The sequence below is a fragment of the Oncorhynchus nerka genome, linkage group LG8 (assembly GCF_034236695.1).
Source record: "Oncorhynchus nerka isolate Pitt River linkage group LG8, Oner_Uvic_2.0, whole genome shotgun sequence".
Classification (NCBI taxonomy): Eukaryota; Metazoa; Chordata; class Actinopteri; order Salmoniformes; family Salmonidae; genus Oncorhynchus; species Oncorhynchus nerka.
Window position 1 is genome coordinate 36,465,734 of NC_088403.1, and position 13,448 is coordinate 36,479,181.

The 13,448-nt window shown below is 44.4% G+C and overlaps 1 protein-coding gene across 2 annotated transcripts; it reads right to left on the reverse strand.

Annotated features, from left to right (window-relative positions):
* Positions 1-61: 61 nt before the first annotated feature.
* LOC115133239 (uncharacterized) lies at positions 62-12,991 on the reverse strand. Of its 2 annotated transcripts, XM_029666267.2 has the most exons (11): positions 12,272-12,991; positions 12,052-12,184; positions 10,938-10,995; positions 10,550-10,765; positions 10,239-10,369; positions 9,810-10,000; positions 5,029-5,141; positions 4,674-4,701; positions 2,778-2,878; positions 1,614-2,412; positions 62-966 (listed from the first exon to the last, which is right to left on the reverse strand). In XM_029666267.2, the coding sequence occupies exons 1-11, from the start codon at positions 12,522-12,524 to the stop codon at positions 722-724; spliced, it is 2,268 nt and encodes a 755-aa protein (XP_029522127.2). In that variant the 5' UTR covers positions 12,525-12,991; the 3' UTR covers positions 62-721. The 2 variants fall into 2 exon arrangements, with proteins under 2 accessions (XP_029522127.2, XP_064877829.1); XM_065021757.1 differs by lacking the exon at positions 12,272-12,991 and having other exon boundaries at positions 12,052-12,246.
* Between the last annotated feature and the right edge of the window lie 457 nt (positions 12,992-13,448).

The following is a 13,448-nucleotide window of genomic DNA, read 5'->3' on the forward strand; positions in this document are numbered from 1 at the left end:
CTAGATTATTGAGTATTTATTATCAATATTTGAGTATTTGATTAGAAAAGAGAGGATACTAGAGGTAGTCTAAACTGGAGGTTCACTGGAAGATATGTCTTTTTTATTTTATTATCACAGTGTTTTATAGAGAAAACACTTTATTGCACAGCCCCTTCACAAAGGTGACAACATTGCCGTCATGTAACAAACTTGAGATAGTGTCAAACAAGTTATTTGATGTTTTGTGATTTTATGAAAAATGCTCAACAACCCCTTGACAACCCATTGTGTTATTATTATATTGCCTTCTTTGCTTTAATTCCTAAATGGGGACATCCAATGTGTTTATGGTGAACGGGTGCAATTGTTTCTATGTGAAAACAAATTAAATGCATTGTTTCTATTCTAGATTATGAAGAAGAACTAGTGAAGAATTTAAAAAAAAATGCATCCAGTGCTGTATAGTATACATTTGATTATTGTTGCTGTAAATGTTTTGCTAGAATTTATATTCTATCAAAGTAAATATATTCATGAGAATCTAGAACACTTAAATATGTATTGGGAAAAAATAAACTAATTATCTTGCAATGTCTGGCTTTCGTTTTAATGTAGAATCCCAAGGGCATTGTTATAAACCTTTAAATATGCAGAAACAGATTCTGTAGTAATGGGATGTAGTTGATAGTATTGTCCACAACTCTTAAAGGGATACTCTCCTCTCCTGTCCTTCCCACCTCTAATCTTTTTTCCTCTGCTTCAGCATGAGCAGAATGTCTGCTATTTCCTGAAGTGTCTCAACCTCCTCTGAAAGCCTGTTAACTCCGCTCTCAGCAGTGACCTCCTCCCTCTCCTCTGCACTCCCTCTCCGTTTCTCCTCTTTGTCATCTGGAAGGTCTTCTCTAAGAGGAACATTCTCAACAGGTTCCAGGACCTCTCTTTCATCTTCCTGTTCTCTATGCTGCAGCTGCTCATCTCTCAAGTCTGGAAGGAATAGAGAAAAACATCATCAGGGAGCAACATCCATTTTCAAAATACTACTGAAAATACAAAAAAATAACACCATTATGAATCTCGGTCCGTAAGAAAATAACTGCAATAAACTATATGGAAGAATGTAAACATATTGGGGACACTGCCCTGTGTAGGGTGCCGTCTTTCGGATGGGACATTAAACGGGTGTCCTGACTCTGAGGTCATTAAAGATCCCATGGCACTCATCGTAAGAGTAGGGGTGTTAACCCCGGTGTCCTGGCTAAATTCCCAATCTGGCCCTCAAACCATCACGGCCACCTAATAATACCCAGTTTACGATTGGCTCATTCATCCCCCTCCTCTCCCCTGTAACTATTCCCCAGGTCGTTGATGTAAATAAGAACATGTTCTCAGTCAACCTACCTGGTAAAATAACAGATAAATAAAATAAATATACAGATCAGAGTAAATATAATTGCAGTATAACGTGTGCTTGTTACACGCATTCACTAGCTTTACAATCAATCGATTATCTATGACAAATTACACCACATATGAAGTTGTTTGCATTAATTTGGAAATCATCTGCCATTAGATATGTCTATATCGGCTACACTGATTTGTTAATTACATTTAAAAACATTTGCTATTTATACCTTTTACATCATTGGTGGTGAGAACGTCTAGTATAGAGGTAGTGGGTCTCTGAATAAACACTCTACTCTCAGTGTTAGTGTTACGACACTTGTTAGAAGGGATGATTGATGGATGGTGCCCAGTTCCAGCCTTGAGCTCTCTGGCTGTTGATTTTCTCCATGGCGTTTGCTCTTCTCCCTCCTTCCTGGATCTGTCTGATAATGCTCTGTGTGTCTGTTGTCTCATAGACTCATCTCTGTGACTTGACTGCCCTCTGGTAGTTGGGGTCGGTATTACATTGTAAGCAGACTTGTGGGATTCAGAGTCCATGAGGTTGTTCTCTTTACACTCCAGTCCAAAACTGCACTGAGTTGAAATGTCCGATGTTGGACATTTCGAGGTGATGGTGGTGACAGTCTGTGTTCCCATTTCTCGTGTTTGTGTTTCTCGTGTTCCAGTGGCTTCCATCTTTTGTTGGTGAATCTCAGAGCACTGTGATTCAGACAGAGGACAAGATGGGACATACTGATCACTTATAACCCTAACCTGGCCGTTACTGTCATCTGTAACTGTACAGCCTGACCGTCTCTCAGTGTAGCCGGAGCTCTCCAAAGCTCTCTGGTCGTTTCCACAGTTCCCTGTGCATTGAGGCCTAATGGGTGGGGTGTAAGGTCTGGGTTGAGACTGAGGGTGACCCAGTTGTTGTGTGTTCCAATGTGATGAACCTTGGCTGAGGATAGGGAACTCTTCACTACAGGACCTCACTGTGTGTGACTGTGAGGATCCACCCTGGTGACACTGGTGATAATCCTCCACCTCCTGATATGACATTTAAAGATTAGTATGAAAATATGCAGCCTAAGTCCCAGATCTGTATGTGCTGTCTTGTCAACTCCATTGCTGTCATTGTCATGCTACGTGACAGCAATGGAGTTGACAAGACAGCACAAACAGATCTGGGACTCAGGCTAAGAAATATGTTGATATTACCATGTAAATGCAAAGCAGTTACTATGTAACAACATGTTATAAACAGTAATTATGCAAACTTATAAGAGCAACTAAATGCAAAGTGTTACCAAGTCAGTAATGGTAGGCCTATGGGATCTATGGAAAATCAAAGCATCCCCTTACAGTATATTAACCAAAGCAGATGTAAACAGTATTAATTGTTGTTTACTTACGTCATCATCAGAGTCTGAACTAAAGTAACCTCCTCTTGGAGAGTAACTGGGCGATGATTCGCAGAATTCCTTAGGACCATGATGAGTGTTTCCAGGACAAGCTGAAGACAGATCGGCAAGTAAGTCTCTACCAGGTTGCATCCCAAATGACACCCTATTATTCCTCATTAAATTCCTAATTTGGCACTACAGTGCCTTGCGAAAGTATTCGGCCCCCTTGAACTTTGCGACCTTTTGCCACCACATTTCAGGCTTCAAACATAAAGATATAAAACTGTATTTTTTTTGTGAAGAATCAACAACAAGTGGGACACAATCATGAAGTGGAACGACATTTATTGGATATTTAAAACTTTTTTAACAAATCAAAAACTGAAAAATTGGGCGTGCAAAATTATTCAGCCCCTTTTACTTTCAGTGAAGCAAACTCTCTCCAGAGGTTCAGTGAGGATCTCTGAATGATCCAATGTTGACCTAAATGACTAATGATGATAAATACAATCCACCTGTGTGTAATCAAGTCTCCGTATAAATGCACCTGCACTGTGATAGTCTCTGAGGTCCGTTAAAAGCGCAGAGAGCATCATGAAGAACAAGGAACACACCAGGCAGGTCCGAGATACTGTTGTGAAGAACTTTAAAGCCGGATTTGGATACAAAAAGATTTCCCAAGCTTTAAACATCCCAAGGAGCACTGTGCAAGCGATAATATTGAGATGGAAGGAGTATCAGACCACTGCAAATCTACCAAGACCTGGCCGTCCCTCTAAACTTTCAGCTCATACAAGGAGAAGACTGATCAGAGATGCAGCCAAGAGGCCCATGATCACTCTGGATGAACTGCAGAGATCTACAGCTGAGGTGGGAGACTCTGTCCATAGGACAACAATCAGTCTTATATTGCACAAATCTGGCCTTTATGGAAGAGTGGCAAGAAGAAAGCCATTTCCTAAAGATATCCATAAAAAGTGTTGTTTAAAGTTTGCCACAAGCCACCTGGGAGACACACCAAACATGTGGAAGAAGGTGCTCTGGTCAGATGAAACCAAAATTGAACTTTTTGGCAACAATGCAAAACGTAAAAGTGTAAAAGCAACACAGCTCATCACCCTGAACACACCATCCCCACTGTCAAACATGGTGGTGGCAGCATCATGGTTTGGGCCTGATTTTCTTCAGCAGGGACAGGGAAGATGGTTAAAATTGATGGGAAGATCGATGGAGCCAAATACAGGACCATTCTGGAAGAAAACCTGATGGAGTCTGCAAAAGACCTGAGACTGGGATGGAGATTTGTCTTCCAACAAGACAATGATCCAAAACATAAAGCAAAATCTACAATGGAATGGTTCAAAAATAAACATATCGAGGTGTTAGAATGGCCAAGTCAAAGTCCAGACCTGAATCCAATCGAGAATCTGTGGAAAGAACTGAAAACTGCTGTTCACAAATGCTCTCCATCCAACCTCACTGAGCTCGAGCTGTTTTGCAAGGAGGAATGGGAAAAAATGTCAGTCTCTCGATGTGCAAAACTGATAGAGACATACCCCAAGCGACTTACAGCTGTAATCGCAGCAAAAGGTGGCGCTACAAAGTATTAACTTAAGGGGGCTGAATAATTTTGCACGCCCAATTTCAGTTTTTGATTTGTTAAAAAAGTTTGAAATATCCAATAAATGTCGTTCCACTTCATGATTGTGTCCCACTTGTTGATTCTTCACAAAATAATATAGTTTTATATCTTTATGTTTGAAGCCTGAAATGTGGTGGCAAAAGGTCGCAAAGTTCAAGGGGGCCGAATACTTTCGCAAGGCACTGTATATAGGGAGTACGGTGCCATCAGTGTCAGACAGATGGTGAACAGCAGATGATTTTGAATATACTGTGGAAACTTACATGAACTGACATCAGTGCAGTTGGAAACCTGTTGGAATACAGGCGTAACAATGAAACAGGCTAGCCTTGACTGTATGAACACATTTCCCCTTACCTTTACCTACTATCATTCTCTCATCAGGTCCTCAGTGGCTCAGTTGGTAGACCATGGTACTTGCAACGCCAGGATAGTGGGCTCGATTTCCGAGACCACCAGTATGTAAAATGTTTGCACGCATGACTGTAGTAGCTTTAGAAAAACTGTCTGCTAAATGGTACTGTATTTTATCGTCATCATTGTTTAGCTCTGAAATGATTCCAATTCTGCCACTAGGTGGCATTAGACACCTGATGTAATGCTGCTGCCTGCAATTACCTGAGTCAGAAAATCAGGTTCAGGGTCTTGGCTCTGTGATTCATTCACATCTCTGGAAGACGTTGGTACTTCCTCCTTGAGATATATCTTAGACATCCCCTTCTTAAAATTAGCTGCTGGGATGAATTGACATACATACAGTACCAATCAAAAGTTTGGACACACCTACTCATTCAAGGGTTTTTCTTTATTTTCACTATTTTCTACATTGAAATAACATATATGGAATCATGTAGTAACCAAAAAAGTGTTAAACAAATCCAAATATATTTTACATTTGAGATTCTTCAAAGTAGCCACCCTTTGCCTTGCTGACAGCTTTGCACACTCTTGGCATTCTCTCAACCAGCTTCCCCCTGTGTAATGTGGACGCTGGGAGTCGGGAAGCAAGTGCAGGTGCCGACCCCCACGATGTCGGGAGTCCAGTAGGGATCTGACGGCATAGGCGAGACCTCCCTCGACATCCAGTGGGGTGGGTGGGTGTTGTGGGGGACAGCATCAGCCAGGGGACCAGGAACCACCAGAAGGGAGACATGAAATGAAGGTGAGATACGGTAATCACTGGGAAGCTGTAACCTATAAGTCACCTCGTTAACCCTCTGGAGAACTTTGGACGGCCCCACAAACCGGGGACTCAGCTTCTTACAGGGCAGGCTGAGTGGGAGGTTCCTGGTGGAAAGCCAGACGATCACCAGGATGGAACATGGGCGCCACACTGAGGTGGCGATCCGCCTGCTCCTTCTGGTGATGGACGACATGCTGGATCCTCACATGAGCATCACTCCAAACCTCCTCTGTGCCCTGGAATCATTCGTCCACAGCAGGGGCCTTGGTATGGCTCGGAGTCCATGGAGCCAGTGAGTAAGCCCAGTGGAGGAGTGACGTAATGAATTCTGTGGATATTCCACCCAGGGAAGGAATCGGGCCCACTTCCCCTGCCGGTCCTGGCAGTGACTCATCAGGAACCTCCCCAGCTTCTGGTTCATCCTCTCCACCTTCCCGTTGGACTGAGGCCGGTACCTAGAAGTGAGGCCGTGACCCCCAGATTCTCCATGAAAGCCCTCCATACCCGTGACATGAATTGGGGGTCACGGTCAGAGACAATGTCCTCTGTGAAGGCCATTAAGGAAGGGAGACCAGAGACAGGAATAAACTGGCATGATTTAGAAAATCTGTCCACAATCACCAGAAGGGTGGTGAAACCGTCAGAGGACGGGAGATCGATAACAAAGTCAATGGATAGATGAGACCAGGGACGCTGAGGCACAGGAATGGGAAGGAGCTTCCCTGCTGGAGAGTGCCGTGAGACTTACTTTGGGCACACACAGAACAGTAGTTGACGTAGCGAGTAACGTCCTGCGCCAAGGTGGGCCACCAATACTTTTTTTTGTACGGGTGATTAAGGATGTCCAGCGACGACAGCTGTGTGTGCCCAGGTCATCATTTGCTCCCTTATCCCCATGGGAATGTAGATGCGCTCAGGAGGACAGGTAGTGGGAGCGGGTTCCCTCACCAGAGCCTGGCGAATGTCCACATCTACGTCACAGACCACAGGGGCTACGACACGAGAGGCAACAGGAAAACAGGTCCTCCAGCATTCGGGTGACCAGTCCGTGATTCTCATCCTTGACCATGAGATGGTGGGGTTATGGCGTTGGAGACATGGGAGGTCGAGGATGATCTTGTGAGCTGGTGCACTAGTGATGAAGAAAGGGATGTTTTCCTGCTGAATGGACTCCACGGTGAGAGTGATGTGTGTGATGGTTCCAGATTCTAGTGGCCGATTTATCAAGAGCTTGAACTGGAAACGGTGAGGAGAGCGGGTATGAGGGGATGTTCAGAGAGGAGGCAAGGATCTGGTCAATTCCCCGCGGCACCGGAATCCACTAGCGTTGTAGAAACAGTACATGAGGGACAGTTAGCTAGTGTGATTGACACTAAAAGGGTTTAGCAGAAACGGATGAAGATGGGATACTCACATCTGCCCCAGGAGGTGGAAGATCACGTGACCGTCCCTCTGGGCTTGTGGATCCCGAGTTGGGACGTACCGGACACTACTGAAGCTGGTGCCGCCCTTGACCACAATAGAGACAGAGCCACAGCTGTCTCCGTCTGCGTCGCTCTGCAGCGGGGAGGTGTGTGACCGCTACCTCCATAGGTTCAGGCTCTGCTACAGAGTGTTCACTGAGGGAAGGAGAGAAGCGATGTGGGTACCGAGGCTCCCGAATTAGATTATCCAATCGGATGGCCATCGCGATGAGTGTGTCCAAGGAGAGGCTGTCGTCACAACATGCCAGTTCCGTTTGGACCTCCTCGCGCAGTCCTCTTTGGAATAGTGTACGGAGCGCCTGCTCATTCCATCCACTGGATGCTGCTACTGTCCGAAAGGTGAGCGCGTAACCGGTAGCGGTCTGGTCATCTTGCCAAAGTTGGAGAAGGCGCTCACCCCCCTCTCTGCCCTACGAAGCCAGCTCCTCCTCTCTCCCAGACGGCCGTAGCCCGCTCCAACGCCCGCCCAGTCAGCAGAGAAATAACCATGGCAACCTTGGACCTCTCTGTGATGGGGGCTCCCATCTGATACGCAAAATAGAGGGAGCACTGGAGTAGGAAGCCACAGCATTTAGATGGGGTTCCGTCATATTTATCCGGGAGGGACAAACGGGCATCGCTGACCTGGGCGGACAGCTGAATGGACTGATGTGCTGGCTCGCTGGGTCGACTGGTGGAAGAGTATCCTCTGCTAGTGGAAGGCAATGCCTCTCGGGCATGTTCGAGACGTTGAAGACTGCAAAGAACCTCTTCCATAGCCGTCCCCAGTTGCGCCAGCTGGTCGTGGTGTTTACGAAGTAAGTATCCCTGTTCGTCGACCGTCTGGGAGATGCTCTGATTTCCTGCTGCTTCCATTTAGTGAGGCAGTATTCTGTAACGTGGATGCTGGGATTCGGAAAGCAAGTGCAGGTGGTGAGTTTAATAATAAACGGAACATGGAGCAAAACAAGAAACACGAGTAGCGTACAGACATGAAACACATAGTCAATACTGCCTTGGGAATGGAACTAAGGGAGTAACAGATATAGGGGAGGTACTCAGAGAAGTGATTGAGTCCAGGTGTGCCTCATGATGAAGAGCAGGTGCGCGTAATGATGAATGCCAGGTGCACGTAATGATGAGTGCCAGGACAGGTGGTTAGTAAACCGGCGACGTCGAACGACGGAGGGGAGGAGCGGGAGTAGACGTGACAACCTGGAATGCTTTTCCAACAGTCTTGAAGGAGTTCCCACATATACTGAGCACTTGTTGGCTGCTTTCCCTTCACTCTGTGGTCCAACTCATCCCAAACCATCTCAATTGGGTTGAGGTCGGGTGATTGTGGAGGCCAGGTCATCTGATGCAGCACTCCATCACTCCCCTTCTTGGTGAAATAGCCCGTACACAGCCTGGAGGTGTGTTGGGTCATTGTGCTGTTGAAAAACAAATGATAGTCCCACTAAGTGCAAACCAGATGGAATGGCGTATTGCTGCAGAATGCTGTGGTAGCCATGCTGGTAAAGTGTGCCTTGAATTCTAAATAAATCACAGACAGTGTCACCAGCAAATCACCCCCACAACATCACACCTCCTTCTCCATGCTTCACGGTGGGAACCACACATGCAGAGATCATCCATTCACCTACTCTGCGACACGGCAGTTGGAACCAAAAATCTCAACTTTGGACTCATCAGATCAAAGGACAGATTTTCACCGATCTAATGTCCATTGCTCATGTTTCTTTGCCCAAGCAAGTCTCTTCTTATTATTGGTTTCCTTTAGTAGTGGTTTCTTTGCAGCAATTCAACCATGAAGGCCAGATTCACGCAGTTTCCTCTGAACAGTTGATGTTGAGATTTGTCTGTTACTTGAACTCTGTGAAGGATTTATTTGGTCTGCAATTTCTGAGGCTGGTAACTAATGAACTTGATCATCAACAGTTGACAACTCCATGTCTTCCTTTCCTGTGGCGGTCCTCATGAGAGCCAGTTTCATCATAGCTCTTGATGGTTTTTGCGACTGCACTTGAAGAAACTTTAAAAGTTCTTGAAATTTTATGGATTGACTGACTTTCATGTCTTAAAGTAATGATGAACTGTTGTTTCTTGTTGCTTATTTGAGCTGTTCTTGCCATAATATGGACTTAGTCTTTTACCAAATAGGGCACTCTTCTGTACCCCCCCACCTTGTCACACCACAACTGTTTGGCTCAAAAGCATTAAGGAAAGAAATTCCACAAATGAACTTTTAACAGGGCACACCCGTTAATTGAAATGCATTCCAACTGACTACCCCATGAAGCTGGTTGAGAGAATGCCAAGAGTTTGCAAAGCTGTCATCAAGGCAAAGGGTGGCTACTTCGAAGAATCTTAAATATAAAATATATTTTGATTTGTTTAACACTTTTTTGGTTACTACATGATTCCATATGAGTTATTTCATAGTTTTGATATCTTCGCCGTTATTCTACAACGTAGAAAATAGTACAAATAAAGAAAAACCCTGGAATGAGTAGGTATTTGACGGGTATATGTCAATAAAGAGAGATTGGCAAACTTTATGCAAAAACATGTATCATAGTTTTAGTGAAGGGACATGATTAATAGCCTACATAATGCACACTAGACATGTATGCGTAGCAAATGGAACCCTATTACCTACAGTGCTATACTTCTGACCAGAGCCCTATGGGCCCTGTCCAAAAGTAGTGCACTATATAGGGCATAGGGTGCCTTTTGGAATGCAACAGTACCTTCACTTCCATATTCCTCATTACTGCAGGCCCTGAAGAGTGTTTTCTCGTGTTGCTCTTCACTCTCTATTTGGTTGAGAGAGAACTTCATTGTCTGATCTTTGAGAGAGAACTCCAAGGTGTGGTCTTTGCCCTCCGATTGGTTGATAGAGAACCCCACTGCGTGCATGATATGGTCTCTGGTGTCTGTGCTACTGGGTAGGCAGATGCATACCCCATTCGTCAGTGCACAAGTTATGGAAATATCAACTAATACATCTGTCTTCACAGATGTAATCAATACAGCAATGGAAATCAGGATAAAAATAATATCAGTTCAGGGGGGGTTGTCAATCTCAATAATGTATGAACAGAAGATGGATAAAGAAAATCAACATTTCCTGCATATCAGGTAAAAACACATCTTTGATATTTCAGTTCAGTACTCACTCAGGCTCTGTGCCTCCAAACAGTACTCTGGACACAGTGGGGGTCATGTTCAGCTGCTGTTTGGGTCCACTTGGTCCTGTGGCCCACGGGGAACACTCTCTCCTCCCTCCTGGCTGAGAGAAAGGTCTAAACTACAAAATCAAATATCCATTAGGTTTCAGTTATATTTTTTCTTTACTTTACAAAACTGTTAGTACAGTCGAATGAATGCACATTCATTTGTCTTTGTTTCATGTGTTTGTGGGGTAGAGGTGGGGTTAAATCCATTCCAAATGAAGGAATACTGTTACTATGACTATTTGAATGAATACCTGTAGTTGCTCTGAGGTGGAGGTATCCCATGGGGTTCTAGGGGAGCAGTGTAGCTGTGGCTTGACCTGTGCTATGTGCTGGAGGGAGAACAGGCCTGCCCCTGAGGAGGAGACTGACGACGATGCCGAGCAGAAGGGGCTCAGGGTGTCCTGGATGCGTTGCTGGTAGTCTGACGTACTGGTGTCTGACATGTTCGACTCCAGCACTGGTGAGAGCTGAGAGCAACAACCAATGAACCAGCCAAATGTCACAAGGTTGAGTCAACATTTCCATAAAGCTTACTGTATCTGTATTTTCAGAAATATGATCAAAAGAGTACTAGTGAAGTAAGGTGATGTATTTGTGTTATCAGAAAATATGAATCAGTGTGAGTAAATGCCGACTGACCTGTCTACACTTGAATCCATCAGGAATGCAGTGCTTTCTCTTTCTAGCAGTCTGGACACTAAAATACATGAGTAGTACACTACCGTTACTACAAATACTTGAATGTCATTAAAGATGAGTAACTGTTTCACTTTTCCTCCTAAAATGATTCTATAATTGCTTGACGTGATCTTCCTGTCTGGGTTGGCGCCCTTCCTTGGGTTGTGCTGTGGCGGAGATCTTTGTGGGCTATACTCGGCCATGTCTCAGGAAGTTAAGTTGGTGGTTGAAGATATGCCTCTAGTGGTGTGGGGGCTGTGCTTTGGCAAAGTGGGTGGGATTATATTCTGCCTGTTTGGCCCTGTCCGGGGTATCGTTGGACGGGGCCACAGTGTCTCCCAACCCCTCCTGTCTCAGCCTCCAGTATTTATGCTGCAGTAGTTTATGTGTCGGGGGGTTAGGTCAGTCTGTTATATCTGGAGTATTTCTTCTGTCTTATCTGGTGTCCTGTGTGAATTTAAGTATGCTCTCTCTAATTCTCTTTTTCTCTCTGTCTCTCTCTCTCTCATGACCTGAGCCCTAGGACCATGCCTCAGGACTACCTGGCCTGATGACTCCTTGCTGTCCCCAGTCCACCTGGTCGTGCTGCTACTCCAGTTTCAATTGTTCTGCCTGCGGCTATTGAACCTTGACATCTTCACCGGACATGTTACCTTGTCCCAGACCTGCTGTTTTCAACTCTCTAGAGACAGCAGAAGCGGTAGAGATATTCTGAATGATCGGCTATGAAAAGCCAACTGACATTTACACCTGAGGTGCTGACCTGTTGCAGCCTCAACAACCACTGTGATTATTATTGTTTGACCCTGCTGGTCATCTATGAACATTTGAACATCTTGGCCATGTTCTGTTATAATCTCCACCCGGCACAGCCAGAAGAGGACTGGCCACCCCTCATAGCCTGGTTCCTCTCTAGGTTTCTTCCTAGGTTCTGGCCTTTCTAGGGAGTTTTTCTACACCTGCATTGCTTGCTGTTTGGGGTTTTTCGGCTGGGTTTCTGTATAGCACTTTAAAATATCAGCTGATGTAAGAAGGGCTTTATAAATACATTTGATTTGATATATATAACCGATACCTGTACAAAGGCTGGCTCTCCACAAGGGAAAGCCGTGATGGGGAGCAAGGGCTCATGGGTAACTCCAGGGGCCCCTCCCTCATCGACTTGGGTCCTCCTTTATCATCAGTGATGTGAGTTATCTTTGGCTGATCTGGAACAAACAAAGTTATTGTTGTGGGATCCTTTTTCAATGTTATTAGCATTTATCCATAATCTATAGATTCCTTTCTGAACTCACCATTGTTTTCTTTCTTTGCAGCAATCTGGTTTACTATGAATAAAGTCACTAGGTCCATACTTCCAGAACTGGCTCCTTTAGGAGAGGTTGGTATTCCTAAGGTTTTCATCTTTCTCTGCATTTTTTTCTTTTCAAAGAATTCCTGATAAAATGTTGGCATATGTATTATCATGTCACATACACTACAGTTCAAAAGTTTGGGGTCACTTAGAAATGTCCTTGTTTTTGAAAGAAAAGCACATTTTTTGTCCATTAAAATAACATCTAATTGATCAGAAATACAGTGTAGACATTGTTAATGTTGTAAATGACTATTGTAGCTGGAAACGGCAGATTTTTTATGGAATATCTACATATCTACAGGCATATAGAGGCCCATTATCAGCAACCATCACTCCTGTGTTCCAATGGCACGTTGTGTTAGCTAATCCAAGTTTATCCTTTTAAAATGCCAATTGATCAGTAGAAAACCATTTTGCAATTATGTTAGCACAGCTGAAACCTGTTGTGCTCATTAAAGAAGCAATAAAACTGGCCTTCTTTAGACTAGTTTAATATCTGGAGCATCAGCATTTGTGGGTTTGATTACAGGCTCAAAATGTCCAGAAACAAATAACTTTCTTCTGAAACTCATCAGTCTACTCTTGTTCTGAGAAATGAAGGCTATTCCATGTGAGAAATTGCCAAGAAACTGAAGATCTCGTACAACGCTGTGTACTACTCCCTTCACAGAACAGCGCAAACGTTGGGAGGCCCCGGTGCACAACTGAGCAAGAGGACAAGTACATTAGAGTGTCTAGTTTGAGAAACAGACAGCTCACAAGTCCTCAACTGGCAGCTTCATTAAATGGCACCCATAAAACACCAGTCTCAACGTCAACAGTGAAGAGGCGACTCCGGGATGCTGGCCTTCTAGGCAGAGTTGCAAAGAAAAAGCCATATATCAGACTGGCTAATAAAAATAAAAGATTAAGATGGGCAAAAGAACACAAGACACCGGACTGAGGAACTCTGCCTAGAAGGCCAGCATCCCGGAGTCACCTCTTCACGCTGGTAATTTGCGAGTAAGTTACTATTTAATGAAGCTGCCAGTTGACAACTTGAGAGGCGTCTGTTTCTAAGTGACTCTAAACTTTTGAAAGGTAGTGTATACTGTATTATAATGTATACAATATGG